The sequence below is a fragment of the Martes martes genome (genome assembly GCF_963455335.1).
Source record: "Martes martes genome assembly, chromosome: 4".
In the NCBI taxonomy this organism is placed as follows: Eukaryota; Metazoa; Chordata; class Mammalia; order Carnivora; family Mustelidae; genus Martes; species Martes martes.
This window is the reverse complement of record NC_137891.1, coordinates 75,266,795-75,290,790: the sequence shown is the minus strand read 5'-3', so window position 1 is coordinate 75,290,790 and position 23,996 is coordinate 75,266,795. Positions and strand designations below refer to the sequence as shown.

General features: G+C 37.9%; 2 protein-coding genes across 3 annotated transcripts in view; one reads left to right on the top strand and one right to left on the bottom strand.

Moving 5' to 3' along the window:
* TMEM68 (transmembrane protein 68) overlaps window positions 1-7,533 on the bottom strand; it is a 45,538-nt gene extending 38,005 nt beyond the window's left edge. The window contains exons 1-2 of one of the 2 annotated variants that reach the window (XM_080802640.1): window positions 7,432-7,533; window positions 257-301 (exon numbers count right to left, since the gene is read on the bottom strand). The gene's annotated coding sequence lies outside the window, so the exon portion shown is untranslated. Of the gene's footprint in view, window positions 1-256; window positions 1,292-7,431 lie in introns of those variants that run through there. The other variant, XM_080802641.1, reaches the window with a different exon arrangement.
* TGS1 (trimethylguanosine synthase 1) overlaps window positions 6,837-23,996 on the top strand; it is a 40,364-nt gene continuing 23,204 nt past the window's right edge. The window contains exons 1-6 of the mRNA XM_080802639.1: window positions 6,837-7,930; window positions 13,253-13,317; window positions 15,713-15,882; window positions 16,221-17,043; window positions 19,858-19,975; window positions 21,431-21,517. Of these exons, the coding sequence (XP_080658765.1) occupies window positions 7,827-7,930; window positions 13,253-13,317; window positions 15,713-15,882; window positions 16,221-17,043; window positions 19,858-19,975; window positions 21,431-21,517 (1,367 nt within the window). The 5' untranslated portion in view covers window positions 6,837-7,826. The remainder of the gene's footprint in view (window positions 7,931-13,252; window positions 13,318-15,712; window positions 15,883-16,220; window positions 17,044-19,857; window positions 19,976-21,430; window positions 21,518-23,996) is intronic.

Sequence of the window (23,996 nt, the reverse complement as noted above, 5' to 3'; positions counted from 1 at the left end):
GCATCAATATTTCACTCAATAAAAGTAACCCAATTCTTTAGGAAATGATGACATACATTTTTGGCTACTGTTTTTTAGAAGCAGGTTTACAAAAAAAAAAAATTCTCTATTCTTTTAACATTATGTAATAATAAAAAATTATCACTGTCATTTTTATCTTTTAGTCACTAAAATTTCTCTTAAGTGTTCCATGACTGAAACTATAGCCATACAATTATTTCATGTCACTTATCTCTAAACCAGTCACTTAACTTACCAAAAATAAAGTAAATTTCTTGTCCCAAGTTTCAGTGTATGTGTTCTGGAAAACAGAGCATACAAATGGAAGAAACATATGATTAAAAAAAGATAATCATTAATATCTAGAGTTCCCATAAAATAAATAGCAAGACACATTCACAAATGTGTGACAAATTATTATAGACCCACACTCGTGTATCACAGTTAAAAATTATACTCATACTACCAAAGATTTAATGAGGACAGCTTTACACACCATTTATGTCCATTATATAAAAACCCACCTGAGACTTCTATTAAAATTCAGAGCTATAAAAAAAAAAAGAAAAAAGAAAAAAATTTCAGAGCTATAAAAACCTTTGCTTCTCTGGAAAAAAAGTATGAGGGTAAAACGTGTAACTGACCAGGTCTCTTCTTAGTAACTTTCCCAGATAAGCTGATGTCAAATATGATATTCAATGGTATAATTACATTAGCTCTTAGGATCATTTCCTACACAAGATTTCCTTCTTTCATTCCTATCTTCCCTGGTTCTGATTATATTCTTGGAGATATTCTGTCATTCCTCCATGCTTCCTAATCTTTAAGAAAATCATCTCAAACCCTTTATAGATGAGACAGGAAATGAGTAAATAAAGAAAGGGATGGAGGGAGAGGGAGAGACAGATACGAGAGCAGTTATATGTTGTCTTTATCCCAAGATTGTCTTGCTGACTGACTTATTAACAGGGCATACACTATGACTTAGTCCTCCAGGGATGGAAGATTTAGTCTAATTTAATTTCCTTGTAACCAACAGCATTTACTTGTGAGAAATTGTACGCCTGCTATGGTAACAGAAGGTAAACACAACACACATTAAGCCCACAATCTGGGCTTTTTTTTTTTTTTTCCCTGAAGTATAGTTGATACACAATGCCATTTTTGTTTCAGGCAATGAACATAGTGATCTGACAACTCTATATGTTATGCTGAGCTCACAATATAGCTACCGTCTGTCACCGTACAATGATGTGGGCTTTAATTACATCGTATTCTCATCAATCCATCTAAAGACTTGAACCCTTATAATGTATCAGGGTTTGAACATTTAGAAGGCAACATAAACTCAGTGAAACTTACTACTTTTAAAATGAGAGCTTCCCCCACTGGGATGGCTGGAATCACAAAAATCGGAAGTAAGTGATATGGAGAAATTAGAACCTTCCTAAATTGCTAGTGGGAATGTAAAATGTGTAACCACGGTGGAAATCTGTTTTGCAGTTCCTCAAAAATCCATACAGAATTACCTAATGACCTGACAATTCTACTCTTAGGTATGTACCCCAGAAAACTGAAAACATAAATTCACACAGAAATTCATGTATGAATGTTGATAGCAAAACTACTCCTAAGGGCCAAAAAAGTGAAAGGCCCATCAACTGATGAATGGATCAATAAAATGTGCTCCACCCCTACAGTAGAATATTATTCAGCCATAAAAATAGATAATGGTTCATGCTACAATAGGCATGAACCTTGAAAACATACTAGATTAAAAAAATCAGACACTAAAGGCCATGTTCTGTATGATTCCATTCATATGAAATATCCAGAATAGGCTAATCAATAGAGACAAGAAGGTAAGTGGTTGCCAGGGGCTGGGGGACGGGGCAATGGGAAGTGGCCATTAATGTTAACAGAGGTGTCTTTGGGAATAATGAAAAGGGCCCAGAATTAGATTGTAATGATGGTTGTACAACCTTGAGCATACCCTAAAAACCATGAAGTTGTACATTTTTAAATGATCAATGTTATGGTAAATTATACCTCAAGAGAAAAAGAGATTTTAAATATTGTTAATAAATTAAAATATACAACAGTCTCTCAAATATGTTAAAAGGCCTTTTCCTAGGCCCAAAAACCAATCATTTTGATGATCTGACCCTTACTGCTTAATACAATGGCCCTAATAATCTAGTCTCATTTCTGACTTTAACAGGATCATAACATCTTGTGATTTTATTTTTTTTAAAGATTTTATTTATTTATTTGACAGAGAGAGAGATCACAAGCAGGCAGAGAGAGAGGGAGAAGCAGGCTCCCTGCCGAGCAGAGAGCCCGATGTGGGGCTTGATCCTAGGACTCTGAGATCCTGACCCGAGCCACAGAGGCTTAACCCACTGAGCCACCCAGGCACCCCGTATCCTACGATTTTAAAACCTTCTTTAGTACTACCCCCCCGCTCAAACTGGTAATAGAACTGTACTTCTTATCCTCAATTACACTCTGACTTATCAAACAAACACAGTACAGCAAAGAGGGACATCTTCATAAGTAGTCCCTGAACAGTGGCCCAGTGCTGCACGCAAGAACCTCCTCCAAAATAGTCATCCTCGAATTCGATTTCTTTCCAGAGCAGAAGACTCAAAAGGTGTCGATTCCATCTTCAAAACCATCCATCGAACTACTAAAAAGATCTTGCACATACTTATCTCACTGTAACTTTTCCCCACTGCACCTAGTTCTATACCATAGAACCTTTTCCATTACACAAACTCTCAAGTTTCATCAAAGCTATGATGAGCTGTGAAATCCCATTTTCTGGTCAGAATCCTTAATTCTTTCAACCACTCCTCAGACCCTAGTTTCATAACCTTTCAGCACTCAGGTCACTCCCCATGACAGACTCTAGTTGTATGATATTGAGTAACCCACTTGTACCTCAACTTGCTAAGACCTATAAAATTAGGATATAGTGGTACATATACTATATTAGATGATGATAAGTGTTATGGAGAAATAAACAGCAGGGTAAGAGGAAAATAGAGGTCTATATCACGCAAGAGGGTAGGACGGAGGGTTGCTGTGTTACATACAGTAGCCTGGGAAGGACTCTTCGAAAGGTACATTTGAGCAGAGACCTGAGGAAATGAGGAAGCAAACTATGTGGGTATTTGGAAGAGAAGTCCTGGCTAAAATAAAAGTAAATACAAAGGATGTCTACTGGTGTAGTCTGAGAAGCAACAAGGAAGCAGGCTGAAGAAGAGTGATAGGGAGAGCAGTCAGAAATGGAGAGAGGAGTAGCACTGTAGAACTCTGAAGGCTTGGTTTAACCGTAAGTGAGATGAAGAAGACACCAGAAGAGTGAGACTGCCTAACTTGGGTTTTAAATGACTGCCGTATTGAGAATACACTGCACAGGAAACAAATAGGAAGTTCAGGCAATAACTGAAATGAGTGATGAAAGTGGCTTGGACAAGGGCGACAGAGCGAAAGTCTGTAAGAGATGATAATTTCTGGATATACTGTGAAGATAAAGCCAAAGGAATTGCTGATGAATGGATGTAGAATATAAGTGAGAGCGAGAAGTCTGGGATGACTACAGTGTTTTGGCAATGTGGGTCTGTACTCCAGGAGACTCTGTTACTTACTGTATGACCTAGGCAAGTTACTTATCAAGTCTGCCTCAGTCTCTCCATCTGTAAAGTGGGGATAATAACAGTACTTGTCTAGTAAGACTGTTGTGAAGGGAAAAAAAATATATATATATATACATATTTTAGATTTTATTTACTTATTTGACAGACAAAGATCACAAGTAGGCAGAGAGGCAGGCTGGGCGGTGGGGGGAGCAGGATCCCCGCCGAGCAGGGAGCCCAACGCGGGGCCCGATCCCAGGACCCCGAGACCATGACCTGAGACAAAGCCAGAGGCCTCAACCACTGAGCCACCCAGGTGCCCCAAGAATATATGTTTTTAAAAAAGCTTAAAAGAGTACCTTCCACTATGTAAGCCCTAAATAAGTATCGCTAGCATCGTCATCATTATTAGCTTGCTTGTGAAAAGATGGAGTTACGGGAAGAACAGGTCTGGGATTGGGAGAGAGATCAGAAATGCAGTTTTAAACATGTAAAAATTCTAGCAGACATCCAAATGAAGACCTTAAATAGGCAGCTGGTCATAGAGATTAGCAGGAAGATCAAATTTGGAGAAATATATCTGGGAATTGGGAATACAAAGATTGTATGAAAACCATGAAACTAAAAAAGATCCTTCTAGGGAGGAAATATAGAATAAAAAAGAGTCCCCAGAACTGAGCACTGGGGCACTCAACATTTTAGAAGTTGAGATAACAATGAGGAACCAGCATTCCCCTTCCTAGGAGCGGCACCCTGCATGTCAAAGTAACAAAGTGTTCCCGAGAAGAAAGGAGTATCAGCGGTTTCAAATGATGCAGAGAGGTCTAAAAAATGATCATGGACCATTGGGTTTTACAACACGGAGACACTGACAAGCCCAGATAATTAAGAACTATTTTGATACAGTGGGGATGAAAGTCAGGTGGAGTAAATTCATGAAAAAGTAAGAAGAAATGAATTGGAAACAGCAAATATGGACAACTCTTTAGAGGAATGCTGATGCAAAAAGGAACAGAGAAATGGGTGAGCACCTGGAGAGGAATGTGGGCCAAGTGTGTTATTGTTTTGAGATCAAAGAAAACATGGTCTTTAACACCAATTCTAATGCCTCAGTGGGAAAGTAAGAAATAGATGACGCAGGAGAGGAGTAATTGTTGGCAGCAGTCCTTGACTAGGCCAGAAGGGACAGAATACAGTGTATAAGAAAGGGCATGGCATGGCTCAGACAAGACTTAAAACATTGGGTTATTAATTCATTTACTCAACATATGTTTACTAAGCAAATAATTTGTGCTTGACACTATTCTAAACACTGGTAAACAAAATCATATGAGAAAACATATGTAAAGCACTTAGAATAATATGCCTGGCACATAGTAAGCACCTAACAAATATGAGCTAAATAAAGATAGATCTTAACTGTGTTCACTCAAATCTCTGACAAAAGATGTGGACCAAGACTGTGCCCTAAAGCTTGCCACTAAAGAACTACCAGAAGAGTCTGAATAATAAGCTTCTAAGTTGATAAAATACTTACTTTTGATGATATGAGAGCATGGCTTTAGAACTCAATGAACACAACCTCTTAATTTTGCAGAAAACCAGTTAAAAAGAGAAAGCCAAGTTGACTTGCCCAAAGTTACTAAATTAATTCAGTGAAGAAACAAAGGCCAAAATTAAAACCCGGTTCTCCTACTTCCTACTCTGGTTTTCATTACACTTTCTTTAGTATCTCTCTTCCCCTCTCTGTCTCTCTCTCTCTCTCTCTCTCACAGAAAGGCTGAAAATGTTAAAATTGCAATCTCTGTCTTCCCTCTACTTCCGCCTAGCCCTCCTCTCCCTCCAATTTGCCATAGACTATATTTGACTCCTTACCAATCTATTCTAATCCAATCAAAAACTATAATTGTTAAAAGATGTTTTGGGGGAGATATAGTAATTTAATTACCAAAATTCCAGGTCATTTCCTATTAAAAAAAAAATCTACAATTAAACATAGTCCTGTGCATCACATATAAAGAAAATATCACCATGCTGATATTGCTGATGAGGAACATTTACTGTAATTGACCTTATACATTTTTAAAATAAGAGTACTTCGAAAAATAATACATCAGAACAAAGGATTTTTTGTTTTCTAGAAAACTTTACGAAAATAAAATAATTTTTAAACACCCATTATCAGGACTTTTAGCACCATGGATGCCAACAAATCCATTTCTTACTTTTAGTATATAAGCCACATTGAAGATACACTGAAAATGCCAATTAAATTAAATACTCACTGAAATAAAATTAACTTCCCTTTTCTCTCCTGCATTGTTAATAATTGTTTAACAGGGGTTTAGGATTCAGTCCTAGTGAGCAAGCATTCCACTTCAAACTAAAAGTAGTTTCTCTAATATAAATTAAATAAATATATCTGGGAAACCTAATCATTTTATCTTTAAAACAATATCCTTCAGTCTCAAGCTTCAAACTCTAGTTTCTATTATGAACTACTTTTCAAGGTTTTGTGTTTTGTTTCTGTTTTGTTTTTTTTTAAACCCAGAATGTCCTTCAACTTCTAGCTAAAATCTTACATTGTGATAATTACTATTCTACCTTTTTTTCTTAACCTCTCCTCATCCCCCAAATGCGGCCTATCTCTACCGGTGTGCCCGTAACTGTGCAGCACTCTTACTTTCTTGAGTCACTAAACTGAGCATATCCCGGATATCAAAGTAAGACAGCAGTAAGGATGTGGAAATAAGCATTTCCTGTGGAAATAAACATTTCATTTGAAAATTAATTCTCTATTTCCATCCCATGGTAAATGCGACCAAAATATTAAACCTTAAATATTAAGCCTTAAACATCCGGATTTTACCTCAGTCGTTACACATGCTAAATAATGCTATTTTGGCATTAACAGCACAACCAAGTCCGGAAATGCTCCAAACACCTTCAAGTTGGAACTTGCTTCTTCGAGGAAGCTGCCTGGACAGTCTCAACGAGTACCACACACCGAACACGAACTGCCTTTTTCAAATCTAGCAGTGGTGGTCCAGTTTTCGGCATCCTTAAGCGCACACGCATTTTTCTTACGCATCAGCAGCCTGAGGGCGGACGGAGACCTGTTCTACCCGTGGTAAACCCCAGGGACCAACGCGGCGTCTGCCGCTCACAAACGAGGTACCCACGGAAGCTATTAATAGCATATGAGAGGGCCGATATACACAGTTTCATTTCGTCCTTCCAGCAGCCCTAGGAAGCAGGGACTCTTCATCACTCCGATTCTACAGAGGATCACAAGGAGGCTCACAAGGGTTAAGTCGCTTGCCGGATCACACAGGTAGCAAGGGAGCATCAGACCCGGATTCCAAGCCCCACCTGCGGGAAGCCTTCTTAACCACTTCATTCCTGCGGCCCCCCGAGTACAAGAGGCTCGATTCGGATCCTGGAAACAGAGGTCACCGGGCAAGCCCAGAGGCCTCTGCCCAGGTTCGGACACCTCGCCCCGCCGCCCAAGTTGAGACAAAACGAGGTTTTTGAGCGCGAGGGGGGATGCGCGGCGGAGAGAATAGGCTCGTTGTGACCCAGGCAGGATCACCCGTCCCCGCCACTCCGGTGCCCGAGCTTACACCGAGTGCCGCGGGAAGCCCAGCCCACCCCCCTCGCCAGGGACTCCCGGGCTGCCCCACCGAGACTAGACGTGCGGCCTTGGCCGCTCCGAGCCCCGCGCGATTGACGCGGAGCCGTGCGCCCGGAGGGGACGAGCACCAGGAAGCCAAGATGAGGACCGACACACCTCGGGCGGGAGGGGCAGAAGCGGCTCGCCCTCACCCTCGAACAACGACGGGAGCTCTTCGGTGGCTCAGCGACCGACGGAAAAGGAGAAATTTCAGCGACGGGTTTCCCCGCGGAGCAACCTGGTAAGAAAAAGACAAACTGCCGCTGCAGCCCGGACGGCGTTGAGTGTGACACCCCCTTCGCCCCGCCCCTTCCCGTGAGCGCCCGGGGCCACTTCCGGTGGCGGCTCCTTTGCCCGCTCCAGGCCCGAGCGACCCCGGGCCCGTTCCTAATCCCTGACGTACCCCTGGGCGCGCCGGCGAGACCTCCCCTCAGACTCCAGGAACCGAGCAGAGGCCGGGAAGGGCTGTCCCGTGCCGTTTCCCGCAGAACGTCCTGCACTGAGGTGGTAAAATGTGCTGCGAGAAGTGGAGCCGCGTGGCCGAAATGTTTCTCTTCATTGAAGATCTGGAAGAGGATTATAAAATCCTTTGCCTCTGCTCCAGGGCATTTGTAGAGTAAGTAAAAAAAGGTGTTCCTCTTCATCTCTAGCATGGTTATTTCCCAGAAATGTAGGCCTTGCAGACTACTTGGAATTGAGATCCACGGCCGGAGTATAAGACCCTTGGGCAGGGTGATGTTTCAGGAAAAAAAAAATCTTGGGCTTCACGGAGAGGTCGCCGGTTGCCATTAAGTCGAAGAGTAAAATCTACTTTGTAGGCTGTTGTGAAAAAAAAAAATGTGGTAGCTGATTTTTTTCGTTTTAATGAGCGGACATTTAAAAATCGGGAGAAGTGAAATGTAAAATGAAATCTTCCGTGGCTGTGACGTCACAAGTTGAAGGCTGAGTAACTCTTGTGGGTTAACATTTTTAAAACCTTAAGTTTTATTAAAGCGCAAATGCACTTAAATAGAATTTCTAATTACCCGAGATAAAAGATTTAGCTCTTTGGAGCTTTGAAATGTATTTTTGGAAAATACGTGTTTGGGGTAAACATTGTTCTGCATGGAAGATAGCCAGTGGGTAGGAAAAAACTGACTAAAGAATTGTACTCTGGGTGAGGCTTTCTTTATATTAGGTGTGTGAGTTTAGCCACTTGAATCTTTTCTTCATCCCTAAAACAGGTATATCTACCCTGGTTATCTCACAGGCTGATTGTTAGATTCAACTTGAGGAAGCAAATTTTATGTGCTAGAGTTTTAATATAGTTTATTGGAGTAAAGTTTAAGTTTGAAGCAATTCTTACTGTTTGTGGAGTAATCGGAAAATTAATCCGAAAGGAAGTTAAACACTTTAATTTTAAAAGTATTGTCTTTGTACACATGCATGCATGTATTCATTCAATAAATGCTTTTTGTGCTTCCTTGTATTAGCTACACTGATGGGCACCAGGGTACAAGACACTGCCTGTCCCACACCCTTTGAGTTTACTTTCTAGCAAAGGAGATGAATATTAAGACAACTGTTACATATATATTTAGCAAATTACACTTGTTAAGTACTGTAAGAGAAAAATACAGATATATATGATAGCAGAAACCTAACCTTTCTCCACAGATCACAGAGATTATTGAAGGAAGTAGTATTTGAAAAGAAGTCTAAAGAGTGGAGATAAACTGGGGTATATTTGAGTGGGAAGGAGCAACAATCAGAACTCTGTGTAAAAAACAAAAGAAAGCCAAGACTACGTACTTAGTTCTTAGCCTAAAGCTGGATTTGAGTCTTGGGGCTGTACTCCTTTCCAGAAAGAACAGAAAGACAATGTAAGTTATAAATGTAAAAGGTTGAGAAAAATTGTCATGCTGGACCCCTACAAAACTATGCTACTAGATTTCAATTAAAGCAACTTTATTTTAAACAAAATGTAATTGGTGTATAAATCACCAGTTAGTTTGAATTTAGTCTTATTTGAATTAAAACATTCCTCCTCTAAATTTCAGGTAATTTCATACCTATTCTTTTTTTTTTTTTAAAGATTTTATTTATTTACTTGACAGACAGAGATCACAAGTAGTCAGAGAAGCAGGCAGAGAGAGAGTAGGAAGCAGGCTCCCTGCTGAGCAGAGAGCCCTATGCGGGGCTTGATCCCAGCACCCTGGGATCATGACCTGACCTGAAGGCAGAGGCTTTAACCCACTGAGCCACCCAGGTGCCCCAGGTAATTTCATACATATTCTTAAAACTTAGAACCTCTATTTACTTTTAGAAACTACATTCTGAGTTCAAAATAGATAGAGAAAAGAATGGCTTTTTCCTTTAGATCATTTAATGCTCAGATAAATTATAACCCTTTAGAATGAAAAGAACATGATTTTGAAATTATTTCCAGTAGCCACTTGAGAAGTTTTTGGGGTCACTTCTAGGCCTTTTGGCTAAGATCAAGTGGAGGAATCTTTGGGACTTTGGAGACTTGCTGGAATTTCAGAGGCTTATTAGTATAACCCTGCTTTTCAGATAGGGAAAAGATCCGTTTCACAGTCTTGTTTGTTTCAGTCTTAAAACAACACATTGATTCTAGAATAAGTTATTAAACTGAGAAAATAGTGCATGTAGCAGAAAACAGAAAATGAGCATTAGCATAGGTGCCTAATACCTTCTTAGTATTGAATTGATTCTCATACTGAGTAAGGTTATTGTACACCTCTCCTCAAAAGCAGGAAATAGAACCTAACATCATTAACTAATGTTTATCATCTGAGGACATTATATTAACATGCTGTCTTATGAGCTCTAGAATAAGAATTCTATTTCATCTATGCATTCAGGTTTCCATTTGTTATATATGTATGATGTAATGGAGCTCTTAAAAATAATCTTTATAGAGCCATCTGGGTGGCTCAGTCCCATTAAACAACTGCTTTCAGCTCAGGTCATGATCCCAGGGTCCTGGGACCAAGCACTGCATCAGGCTCCCTGCTCAGAGGGGAGCCTACTTCTCCCTCTGCCTCTGCTGCTCCTCTTTCTTTTTTTCTGCTCTCTCACTCACACACTCTCTCTCCCTCAAATAAATAAAATCTTTTAAAAAAAAGATCTTTATAACAGCTCAGTAGTAAAATGAAAAAATAATTTGTGTTAATTAACATATCTGAATGTAAAATATCTACACCTTGATTACAGCTATGTAAAATTATGTGTTATTATATACAAAGCCTAGAATAGGACATAGGAAGATGCTGAAATGATGGAGTAGTAAATTCTTGTTATAAAATTGTTTATGCTATAAATAACAGGCTTTACTTAATTTTTTAAAATCCTTTTAAAATAATTTCAAACTTGCAAAAATAGGTCAGTACAGGAGTAAAGAATGGGTTCAAACTTAAAAACAAACAAAAAACCAAAAATAGGTCAAAGAACTCTAATATTCCCCTCTCCTAGACTCACGTAGTATTAACAGTTAATTGCATTTGCTCCATCTCTCCCTCTGCACGTGTGTGCACACAGACACACGTGTGTGCCCCCCTCCTCCCCTGCACACAGTCTTTAGTCTTTTTCTGAACCACTTGAGAGAGCAAGCTGCACATACAATTCCCCGTTACTCCTAAATACTCCATTGTGCATTTCCCTAAAACAAGTGTATTCTCTTTCATAACCACTGTAGTGGGTTCACATTTCCCCAACTTTCCCATCAGTGTCTCTTTTCTTTGATCCAGAGTTCCACATAGTTCCTCTTATAACTTGTCAGTCTCCTCCTTTGGAAAAATTCCTCACCCTTTCCCTCCCTATCATGGCCTCAAAATTTAAAAAAATGCAGACCTTATCTTGTGTGCTGACCTTCCTTAACCTGGGTCTCTGACATTTCAACACGAACAGAGCTGGGCCATGCCTTCTTGGCAGGAATGCCACAGAAATGATCCTGTGTTTGGCTCTGCATCATTTCAGTCACTTGCTGTGGACCCATTCCACCCCTGATGACATTGACCTCCATTACCTAATTATGTTGCAGTCTCATAACTATCTCTGCTGTAAAGTCAAAGTGGTTCCATTTGTGTGTATTAGTATTTGGAGGGAAAGTACTCCAGTGTTAGTGCCCTGTTCCTGTGTCTGAATCAGCTACCTCTGAAGGTTTCCAAAGAGCAATTCTCTGTCATTCTGCTTTTACTAGTTGGCATTCTGCATGGAGAATGCCTTCTCTCCTCATGTATTTGTTTACTCCTTTATTTACATTAACATGGATTCTGGATTATTCATTTATTAGTAAGTTCTATTTTATTACTCTCATTTATTTTGATGTTCACATAGTTTTAGCTGGTATGGGCCCCTCGAGATGGCTTGTATATCATTTTGATGTGTCCCTGGCATTCTCTGACCTCCTCCTAACTCTCTAGCACAGAAGGTGACCCAGGCTTATCTTTTATAGTCCGTGCTTCAACCTGGAGCTTCCACTTCTCCAAGGTACTTTGGCTCCTTCTAGCAGAGTAGTGTTCAGAAACCAAGACTTGCATGGTCATTGTGTTCATTGCTCCTGGGTTTTCATTGCCTCTACACTCTCTCAGCAGACACAGTTAGTCAGGATATATCTGTATTTTATATGCATACATAAATACATGTATGTGTGTAGAAAATCTTGGCTATCATTATCCTAAATATACTTACTTGCTCAGTGTAACCAATCTTGCCACCATATTAGTCTCTTCCTCCACCTGTCACCTAGTGCCCCATATCTGTGGGTACTGGTGGGGACACCATTGATGTCCTCTGTGCAGCTGCTTATCTCCCCCACCACCCTAACCACTTCTCCATTGTCGAGTGTTCTTGGGGACCAGTGGGCATGCTGCCAAAGCACATTTGCACTTTATCCTCTGGCCTGTTTGCTGTCCTGCTATGAGTGATCACCTACTTTATGTTTTATAAAGTATCAAAAAATAAACAGGAGGACAATAAAATATATCAAGTATACAGGAATTTTATTTTGTTGACTTTATTGTTGCCCCATTAGAAAAATAGTATTAGCTAATACTTGAAGATAGCCTTATTATGGCACTTCTGATGGTGTTTATTACAGCTGAATTTAGTGGTAGGAAGATAATATCAAAATTTTAATTTTTAACTGAACTGTTAAACTCATTTGGGTTACGTAGTTTCCAATCTTAGCAGATAGAGAAAAAATTTAGAAGTAGATATGTAAAGAAAAGTTTAATCATTCACTGTTTTTTTAAAAATTGTTGAGACTAGGATGGCTGTCTGGCTTAGTTGGTGGAGCATATGACTCTCCATCTCGGGGTCATGAGTTCAAGGGCCATGTTGAGCTTAGGGCTTACCTAGATAGGTAGGTAGGTAGGTAGGCAGATAAAATTTAAAAATTGAGGGTGAATTGTTTTTATTTATGTTTCAGTTTGATCAAATATTTAATTAAGAACTTGGGGGGTTAGTCCCCACAACAACCTTTGCTCAAACCATTAATATCTTGTCTACTAGGCAATGATAACTGGGCCTGTTTGCAAATGGAGTAGGATCTGCATGTGGATTTATATATATGTGTAAGATAAATGTTTCCACTTTTATGCTCACTTCTTTGAGCAAATTTAAAGAACACTTCATTGTTCATGTATTATAAGATTGATTCTTCCTTCAAACCAGAATTACCATTTAATTTTAATAATCAGTAATTACAATTAAAGATGCTTCCCATGTGCTATCTATTAAATACTTTACAATATACTATTCTTATAACAACTTCACAGGTTATGTATTATTACCTGTATGTTACAGATGAGGAAAATATATTAGCAGATTGCTTTTCTGTTCCTTAACCTTTTTAATTAATCTGTGCTGCCTCAAACTTGTTTTTTTCTCAAGTTTACAATTTATTTCAATATTTACTATTTAATTTGCTTTGTAGAGATCGAAAATTGTGCAATTTGGGATTAAAAGGCTACTATGTCAAAGGCAGTGGCGACAATGCAGGTAATACAGTGTAAAATATTATGGGCCTTTTCTTGCTCAAAGTAACTAATAGTGTATTGATTTTAAATATAATTTGTTATACTACATCAATTTGTTGGCATTAAATACTATAAATGACAACCACTAATCATAGGTTACTTTCCTTATTTTTTATTATAACGTGGTTCTAGAATTCCTGTCAAAGCACATCTTTTCTTTTTCTATAGCTAGCTCCTGTGTGGACTTAACGTAGCCTCTTTTGCTCTATATAGCGTTCCTTCCTGAGTTGTTGCCATTAGATAAGAGCAAGATGAAATTTGAAGCTTTGAAAAGTAGAGAACATATGTTTTTTTCAGCAAAATTTTATTGTGTGGGAAGATAAACAGAGGCACATTAAAATTTTCAGGAGTTTATTTGAACTTATATCTATGCAACTCAGGCAGTTGCCAGCTCCCTAGATAGGAGCGCCACTACAGGACAGGAGTTAGGGGAGAGTTTTTTAATAGAGAAGATATAGAAGCAAAGCAAGGAAGTTATTGATTGATTATATCTTGAGGAATGACCTCATTTGGGGAAGCCTAGTTAGCTGTTTGTGATTAGTTGTTCTTCAGTGTTCTTTTCTTAGATTTGAGTGCTTTGATTGTGGCTTATGTGTTTGGTTTGCGTACATAGACAACGAAGGCCTTCAAGCCACCTCAGTCTAATGACCTCCTTGTTTAATACTTTAACAATTGTATAGATAAATGATTCAGGATAAATGCAAAGTGAACATCCTTAGTCTTCTGCTTGAAGTAAAGAGGCCACAATCTGGGTTAACTTTCACAAATAACAAATAGAATTTATTATGTATTTTGAGTCTTACCTAGTTAACCTGAAAACTATCTGGGTCTCTCTCAGACTTCCCTCAATGACCGCATTTGTTCTTTCCACACAGGTCTTTTTTGTTTCTCTAGATAGAGGGAAAACTAGAGTGAGTTCTAGGCTAAAGTCAGCACAAATGAAGTGCATCATGTTACCCTTAAAAATCCTTTAACTCTTGCAGTGGTGGAACAAATCACTGTTTCTTCAGTTGATCACTGAATGAAGTGTTTGGTTTACATTTCAAAGTAATGTACAAATAAGGTTTCTTTAGACACCAGGCTCCTACTGAACATAAAATATGCATACCATGAAAGGATCATAAAACTTAGCACATTTGTTTTTCCTATTTGCTGTCTCCTGAACTTTCATAAGTTCATTGAATAGAATGGTGAGTGGAATCCTCTTTAGGTAGGTATCTTTTTTCCCTCTTTGTTTTAGTAGAATTTATACACAGAAGATTCCTCTTATTTACAGTCTCCATTTTTGGTTTGTAAGATTCACTCTTCTGTGATCATTTAGCTAGAGTGCAGCTCAGCCCTAATTGAGTATGTCAGTGTATAAAGTGATACCTCTCTCAATTTTAAATGGTTAATGGAGGTTTTGAATGGCAATTGTCCAATTAATGGTGTGGTAAACTTTTATGTAACCATATTAGTATAAAGCTAAACTTGTTTTGTTATAATAAAACAGCTTTTCTGGGAGAATCAGGGCATTTGAAAGGAACTTCCAGTTTAGGGGATTTCAGACTTTTATAGCTTTCATTAAATCATTACTCCCACAGAGTCACAGAATATAAATCCCAGTTGTGATTGAAAAAACCATGAGGCAGCTAAAGACATACCTTTCACCACTCTTCTTACTACATCCTAACGTAAACTCCACAAATCATCATTTTAAAATCACTGATCTAATTGAGTAATATTGCTCATTGATAATGATATTCCTTATTGAGTGTGATATATCCTTATTGATTATGATATATCCAATAATAATATTCCTTATTGAGTAATAAGGAGTGTGAAAATGTGTTTTCCCTGTGGTTATTCTGCCACATTCCCTCTTATATCCTCAGTACTTTGCACAGTACACAGCACAGAGATGCTCAGTAAGTATAAGTTGATTAGGCAGCTGGTGGTGGGCAGAGCCATATTAGAATTCATCTCCTGATTCTTAATTGGCTATTTCTTACTAGTCTGTGTTACCCCTAAAAAATCGTAACCTTTGCATAACTCTTGGTCTCAGGTTTCTCTTTAAAATGAGGATGAGGGGCCCCTGGGTGATTGTTAGTTGAGTGTCCAGCTCTTGATTTTGGCTAGAGTCATGATCTCAGGGTCCTGGGATCAACCCCCATATTGGGCTCCCTACTCAGAGGGGAGTCTGCCTCTCTGTCCTCTTCCTCTGCCCCTCCCCCTGCTTGTGTGGGTTTGTCCGTGGGCTTGTGCATGTGTGTTCGTGTTCTCTTTCTCCCAAATAAATAAATTTTTAAAAAATAAAATGATGGAAAAACGTGCATCTGCATTTTCTATAACATGAAGCTAACAAACGCTGTCTGTAGGAGACCAAGCTACAGAAGAGGAAGAAGGGGAGGAAGGTGGCACTGCAGAGTCACATGACAGTAAAGGCTTAGGCCTAGATGAAAGTGAACTTGATTCTGAGGCTGAACTCATGAGAAGTATGGGACTACCACTTCAGTTTGGTGGGATATCTGCACATAAGAATTTTGAGGTAAGTTACTTATGTTTCTCTTTCTTAGTTTTCTCCGTCAGATATCACAAAGAATTTTTTTATCCCAAATCTAACATATTCATAAATTAGAGCATTCTACCTCTTTTTAAACATACATATTTATAAATTAATTAAAACTGCAAGTTTTGATATATGTCCTTTTTTCCTCCTCCTGGAAACATAAATAGTAAGATTAACTTGTTTGTATAACTAAAAACCCAGGATGGGGATTTGACAGTAAATTATTTAATTTAATGTTTAAAATAGACTTGGATTCTCTTTCTTTTATAGTTTATTTGTGAGCTGCATTTTATATTCAAGTTATTTATCTTATGTAGGTTTCTATGAATACTAGAAATAAAGTTAAAATAAAAAGGAAAAAGAAAAAACATCAAAAGAAGTACTTAGATGAAATTATGAGAGAACCTTGGAGACAAGAATATGAAGATGACATTTTGGCTTCAGACGATCCATCTTCAATTGAACAGTATGAGAGCACCAAAACATGTAAACGTCAAAACAAAAAAGATACTGAAACTGAAAATCTTCCTGTTGAAAATACATTAACTCCAAAGCTAGAAATCACAGAAAAATGGGAAAAATATTGGAACGAATATGGTGGAGGAATATTATGGCAAAGCTGGCAAGAAAAACATTCAGATCAGACACTATGTTCAGAACCTTGGAACATTCCTGATACAAAGGAGGAATGGGAACAACATTATAGTCAACTTTATTGGTATTATTTGGAACAATTTCAGTATTGGGAAGCTCAGGGTTGGACTTTTGATACCTCACAAACCTGTGAAACAGATACTTGTGGGTCTAAAATAGAAGTTGACAATGAGAAAGAAGAAAATTGCATGAAAGCAGACTTAATGTCTTTTCCATCTCCATCTATTACAATTGATAGTGAAAGCTCTAGTTCAAGTGATAAAGAGCATATTGAAATTATTGGTGGAATAAGTAATATAAGTTTGAATTCAGAGGAAGTGGAACAAAGCCAGTTAGATTCTTCAGTAAGTTGGGATGGACGTCAGTGGCTAAGTGAAGTCAGCAGCAGCAGAGAATGTCCTGCTTCTGGCCAGAGTGAACCATGTAATGGAGGAACCAAGGATAGCAGCTTGTCTGGGAACAGAAGCACAAACCAACCAGCTCAGGGTAAGATTGGCCAAGATTTATCCTACTAAGTAACAGTTAGGAAAATTAACCTACTGAGCAAAATAAATTAACACCTATCCTTTATGTTAGGGTTACACAATGTTAACTACATTTTATGATGTCACATAATTTAATTCATGTGTCATAAGTTTATTACCTTTCACGTAAATAAAAAGAATATTTGTTTGGAGTTCTCAAAACTATCATTCCTTCCACTTGGACCTTGGTGGCCAGTGAATTAAAACTTGGAACTCCCTTGAGAAATTTTTTAATAGAGTGGATGGGGAACTTCCAAGTTTCTATGAAGCAAATGAATTTATAGGAGGCCTATTAGAGAATAGTTCAGAGTACACAGTGGACATCAGGCAAATCTGATTGTAAGTCATATTGGAATTTATTTCCGAGCAAATGAAGTCTTGCTCTGTAGGGAATCTCAACAGGGCATGATATTAATTTATAATTGGAAGGGTTGACTTTAGGATTCTCATAAAATATCCAGGATAAGGAACTTGGTTGACTCCAGCCTAAGTGATTTGAAACAAAACAAAACAAAATCTGGTCTAAAGAAAGGACTAAGGAAAGCCAGTGAGAGGTATATTAAGAAAAGTCAGAGGTTGGTAAGAATACTCTTGCTCAGAAGGAGAATTCTAACTAATGGCACCAGGAAAATGAGAGAGAAAATTTTTATAACTTCTGAACTTCTGGAAGGTCATTAAGATGCCTTCTTGGGGGGCGCCTGGGTGGCTCAGTGGGTTAAAGCCTCTGCCTTCGGCTCAGGTCATGATCCCAGGGTCCTGGGATCGAGCCCCACGTCGGCTCTTTGCTCAGCAGGGAACCTGCTTCCCTCTCTCTCTCTCTGCCTGCCTCTCTGCCTACTTGTGATCTCTGACAAATAAATAAAATCTTAAAAAAAAAAAAAAAAAATGCCTTCTTGGCATCCTTGATGTTTAGTGCTAGAAAAGTCTGGTTTATAATATAAGACTTTCTTCTCAGTCTCATCCCTATATGAAGCAAAAGTTTTTGGCCTTTTATTTAACAATTGGATTTGCTTTGCTCCTCAGATTGCTGGTCTTCATCTAGCTGAGAGTTTCCTTTAGAGAGTTACTGAAGGGGCTCTACCTACCTTTTAATCTCTTTTTTCTCTGTGCTCTTCCAATGGAAGTTACTTACTCTCATTCCTTGTTATTTTCATATTTTTTTAAATAATGTGATTATTTTATATTGGCCTTTTGATACTTTTCTGTACTTTCCTGATTTCTTTCTGTGCTAATTTTGACCATAAAATTTGAAATATGTATACTGGCCTATGTATTTTCCCTTGTCTTATTCCTTCATGTTATTCCTTTGATCATCCTCACTTATATTCCTATTTTTCTCTTTGTCAAATATACTAAACCTTATAGTCTGTGCCTTCCGTTGCCTTTTTCCTAACTATATATAGATTATCCATTTCTTTACTTAGTCCCAGGGTGAGTCCCATCAGGATAAATCTGAGAATTCTAGGTTTTAATTTATTTTAGATCTTGCCTTGAGATCAAAACACAAGGTATAGGGGAGCCTAGGTGGCTCAGTTGGTTAAGTGTCTGTCTTCAGCTCAGGTCATGATCCCAGGGTGCTGGGATCAAGCCCCACATTGGGCTCCCTGCTCAGCGGGGAGTCTCCTTCTCCCTCTTCTTCTGCTCTTTCCCCACTCATGCTCTCTCTTGCTCCCAAAGAAATAAATAAAATCTTTAAAAAATCTTTAAAAATCTTTAAAAAACACATGCAAGGTATATATTGCATTTCTATATAAGTATGTTTTCTGTTGTTTGTGGTTGGGTGTTCTCTTAAAATAATCTGTGCCTACACAATCAAAGACTCTCTTTGTCTACACTGCAGATCTCCATTTCCAGTCCCACCCACTCACTTTGTGCCAATCTGAAAAAAGACATGTCCCTCAGGTGGAGCTACCACAAGTTAAAAATATTTTTCTAAATGGTGGTGCTTACCTTGCTGTTACTTTTAATTTAAGCTATATTAGAGATAATAAAATGTGTTTGCTTCTTAATAAGGAGAAGTCATTTTATTTTAAAGATTTTATTTATTTATTTGACAGAGATCACAAGTAGGCAGAGAGGCAGGCAGAGAGAAGGGGAAGCAGGCTCCCCGCTGAGCAGAGAGCCCGATGCGGGGCTCGATCCCAGGACCCTGGGACCACGACCCGATCCGAAGGCAGAGGCCTCAACCCATGAGCCACCCAGACGCCCCCGAGAAGTCATTTTTAATCAATGTATTATGCTGTCTTCAGAGTGATTTAAGTTAAAATTCCATCAAAATGTGGGGACCCTTGGTGGCTCACTCAGTTAAGTATCTGACTCTTGATTTCTGTTCAGGTCATGATCTCAGGGTCATGAGATCAAGCCCCAAGTCAGGCTCTATGCTCAGCAGAGTGTGCTTGAGATTTTCTCTCTTCCTCTAAAATTAATTAATTAAAGTTCTGTCAAAATGTGATAACTGCTTAGCTATCACAAAGGTAACTGTGGATTACTTTGTGTAGATTTGGACAGCTATGAGGAAAAAGTTTTAGTTTGTTTTTTTAAGTAGTTAAGTCATGGAAACTTTTAAACTTCAATAATTACACATAGCTATAGTTTTTTTATGCTCAGATTCTGGGTGTAGATATACAAAATAGGTAGATGTGGTCTGGCACTGTGCCTGATATGCATGTACAGTTCATTGCAGGAAGGTAGCAAAAATATTTCGATAGCATTTGCAAAAGGCAGAAGAGTTGTCACACTAAAGGGAAAATCCACTGCAATATGTCTGCCTCTTTAGATTCACAGGACTCTTCAGAAGCAAACACAATCAAAGAAAGACCACATCCCAAAAATATTGATGGAGATGAGAGTGAAGAAGATCCACCTGAACGTAAGCCAAGCAAACTCAAGAGGAGGCAAGTTGCATATTACCTCTCTCTCTACAAGTTGGTAACATAAGCACTTGTGTCCTTGACGGAGTGCCTACAAAGGGCTTGTTATATTACAGTACTGTCAATCCTGTGAGGAAATAAGATGAGACATACTAGCAAGACGCTATACCCTGGAACACTTGGCAAATCCTAACTGTTACTCTACCACAGTTTCTTGCTTCTAAAGTGGAACTGTTGCTTTTTTTATGAGCTCGTTGGGAAGACAAAAAACGAGCATGTAATAAATCTGACAGTAGCTATCCATGGATGACAGCTTTTAATTCATATATAAGTTGATACGGTTTCTCTCAAGGAAGTTCTGTTTGTTTTTTTCCCAAAAAGTCTGAGTATATTTATTTAGCAATTTTATTGCTAAAATAGACCTCAGAAATATGTAATCTAATGCTCTTAATCTATAGGTGGGACTATTAAAACAAAATGAGGATAAATGCCTTTCCCAGAGTTACATAGCAAAACAATGGCAGCTCTAAGTCTAACACCCAGACCAACTCCTCGGGAAGCGGTGCTAGTATACTATTGATATGTAAAATTAAACAAGTAGCAAATAATACAAGTAGAATATGGTCAAATGCTAATTCCATAAAATACAAGGAAAGGGTAGACATTGCAAAACGTTAGCTAATAACGTTTTAATTCTTTGACAGGATATGAAGTGTTCCATCTTCTGAAAAAACAATATGCAAGCTTTGGAGGCTCAGTAACTTAGTATATACATAAAAGCATGCTTCCATTGTGTTCTTTCTACATGCTATACAATGCTCCATAATTCCTCTCTTAGTTCCTGGAGGCAGAGACTATGTGTGGCATACTTACATATCTGGAACCTAGTAGGTTCACCATAAATGTTCAATGACTAACTTAATTTGTAAGAATTATTTCTCACCGTTTTCTCTTACTTGGTACTGTCATTAGGTAGTAAGGATCACTAGAAGGCATCCTCAATAAATTGATGAGCATGGGTTACTTCTTATTTGTATCACTACCTTATTCTACTTAATATATATAGAGAGAGAGAGTAAATTTTTTGGTTGCATTGATAATTACCAAATGTTTCCATCTTCATTTTTAAGGAAAACTAAAAATAGCACTCTAGGAGATTAGTTTAAGGCTGCAGCTTTTACAGGTGTCTTTCCAAAGGCAGATGGAGAGACCGGTGTTAGTGCCATGTTCAAGTATAAGATGATTAGGATTTGAGTACTTATTGCTGTGTTCCAAACACTGCTGGGTAGTTTATCATATTTGGAAAATCTGATTAAACTGCTCTTTCCTGTCTTCCTGGATTTGTGAGCTGGTGGTTGATTGTTGCAATAGGAAAGTGTGTGTGTGCAGGTTGATTATTGTATCTTTTGATATTTGCCTGAACTGATCGGCTCTGGATATAATGGCTTATTGCTGTTTACCTTTTGTTTATTTGTTTAGCCACGAACTGGACATTGATGAAAACCCAGATTCAGACTTTGATGACAGTGGTTCCCTTCTAGGATTCAAGCATGGCTCAGGACAAAAGTAATTATACATAAATATTACATAAACACTGTGTCTTCTTGAAGTTGTAACACTTTAGCTATCTTCAAGTTCTCTGATATTCAGATAGCTTATGATGGTTATAGATTTGATAGAATTTGAGATATTACAGTTAAAACACTAATCTCTCATAGATTACTACATGTTTGATATATTCACATGTGCTATTAACTCAGTTGTACTTCAAAGAAACCTAAAATTAGAGTTTCATGGGTAAAGCAGCTGCAGCCCACAGAGGTGTGACTTGGTCAGGATCACATTGAGGATTCAGGCCAACCTCTTGAGACTTCTAAGTACGGTTCCCTTTTTCACCTTGCATCTCACATGTCTGCCTTTGTGTACATCTGAGATCTATAGCAAGCATGTCATGAAAAGTTCAAGTCTGCAGGAGCCTTTTTTCTTTTTTATTATGAAAACATTAAAACTCAAAATAGAAGTAACAAAGAGTAAAAATCTTTCAAATCATTCCTCAGAGGTAGGCAGCATTTGGCATATATCCTTCCTAATTTAATCATGTGTGTTTTTATGCTTATGTACATATAAACAGGCTACTCTTTTTTTATAAAACATAAAAATAGAATCATAGTATACATGTTCTGCAGCTTGCTTTTTTTCCCTCAACAGTGTACCATGAACCTCCTGACTTATCAGTATGTGCACATTTATCTAGTACTTGTGTATTTAATTGACCACCCTGTATGTCCTTCTAGGTTGTTCCTAAGATCTAGGCATATGCCCTTGAGGTTCCCCACAAGTTAATGTGTTTACCAATAGTTCATTCCTACTTACTGCTGAATCATATTCACTTATGGATATATCACAGTTTTAATCATTCATCTATGCAAGGATATTTGGATTGTGTGTGGTATTTTGCTATTACAAATAAAGCTGCTATGAACATTTGTATACAGAAAGTATAAGTTTTCTCTGGGATTAAATGCCCAAGCATTTAAATCTAAGATTTATAAGAAATCTGAAACTGAAGAAAATAAAAGAAAACTGAATTATATATAAGAAAACTGAGGGGTCTGTTGTATATACCTTGAAGACTGAACTGAGTAGTTAAGGCTCACTAAAGACATTTATGTCAGCTTGCACCAGTGATTTAAACCAAGATTAAGGTCTTTGATGTTTCTAAGGGGTGAGATTTATTTTCTTAGTTGTAAAATTTTAACTGATACCTACATATTATGAAGTCAGAAAGAATAGGACATAGATCTCAAAATTGACTTATAAAATGAATTCCAAATTAGCTCAGAAATATATGCTCATAATTATACTACTATGAATATATTTAAACTGTTATCTCTCCTTATGGTACTTGAAGGCAGTTGTAGCTCATAGCATTTAAAGCTAAAGATCATAAAGATTAGTAATATAAAATATTTTCCTGATATTGCCATGTTTAAGATTCTGGCAGAATTTATTTGTACCCACATATAATTTTATTGAGAAATTACTTGGGTGGCTCTTGCTAGTATACATTTATGGAGATTTATTCTGTTACCTGGAATTTAACTTTTCTTCTATTTAGGATTCCTAGTTCTACTTAAAAGGATAAAATTGGAGCACCTGGGTGGCAAAGTTGATTAAACGTTCAACTCTTGGTTTCCGCTCAAGTTGTGATCTCAGGGTCGTGGAGCAGGGCCCACTTAAGTTTCTCCCTCTCCCTCTGCCCTTCCCGCATTGTGTGCACATGCTCTGTCTATAAAATAAATAAGTCTTAAAAAAAAAAGAAAAGCATAAAATAGACTTTATAAAGAAGTTTATGATATGGCTAGACGATAACACCTGACATTTAACACTAAGCTGTTGAGTTCATAAATGCTAGTTGTATATTACACTTTAAATTTCTAATAGTCTGTGGCACTGTGGAAGATGTACTTAAACGAGGCTTGATACAGTCAAAGAAGTCTTTGTACTAGTTCTATATGATTTAGGACTAAAAAAGTTCAGATGGTTAGATCAACTGATATTCTCTAAATATTTTGATAATAGGGGTTTGCTTCTTTGGTAAGCTCAGATCAATTTAAGTTAAGAAATCAGTGACCACTTTTAAAATAATTCATATAGGGATGCCTAGATGGCTCAGTCGGTTAAGCATCTACCTTTGGCTCAGGTAATGATCCCAGGGTCCTGGGATCAAGCCCTTCATCAGGCTCCTTGCTTAGCGTCTCCTCTCTCTGCCTGCTGCTCCCCCTGCTTGTGCTTGCTCTCTCTCACAAATAAATAAAATCTTCAAAATAAATTAAAATAATTCATATCAACAATAGCCAAATTATGGAGAGAGCGCAAATGTCCATTCAAATGATGAATGGGTAAAGAAGATGTGGTACATATATACAATGCGATATTACTCAGCCATCCACAAGAATGAATCTTGCCATTTACAATGACATGAATGGAGCTAAGAGTATATTATGCTAAGCAAAATAAGTCAATTCAGAAAAACAAATACCAT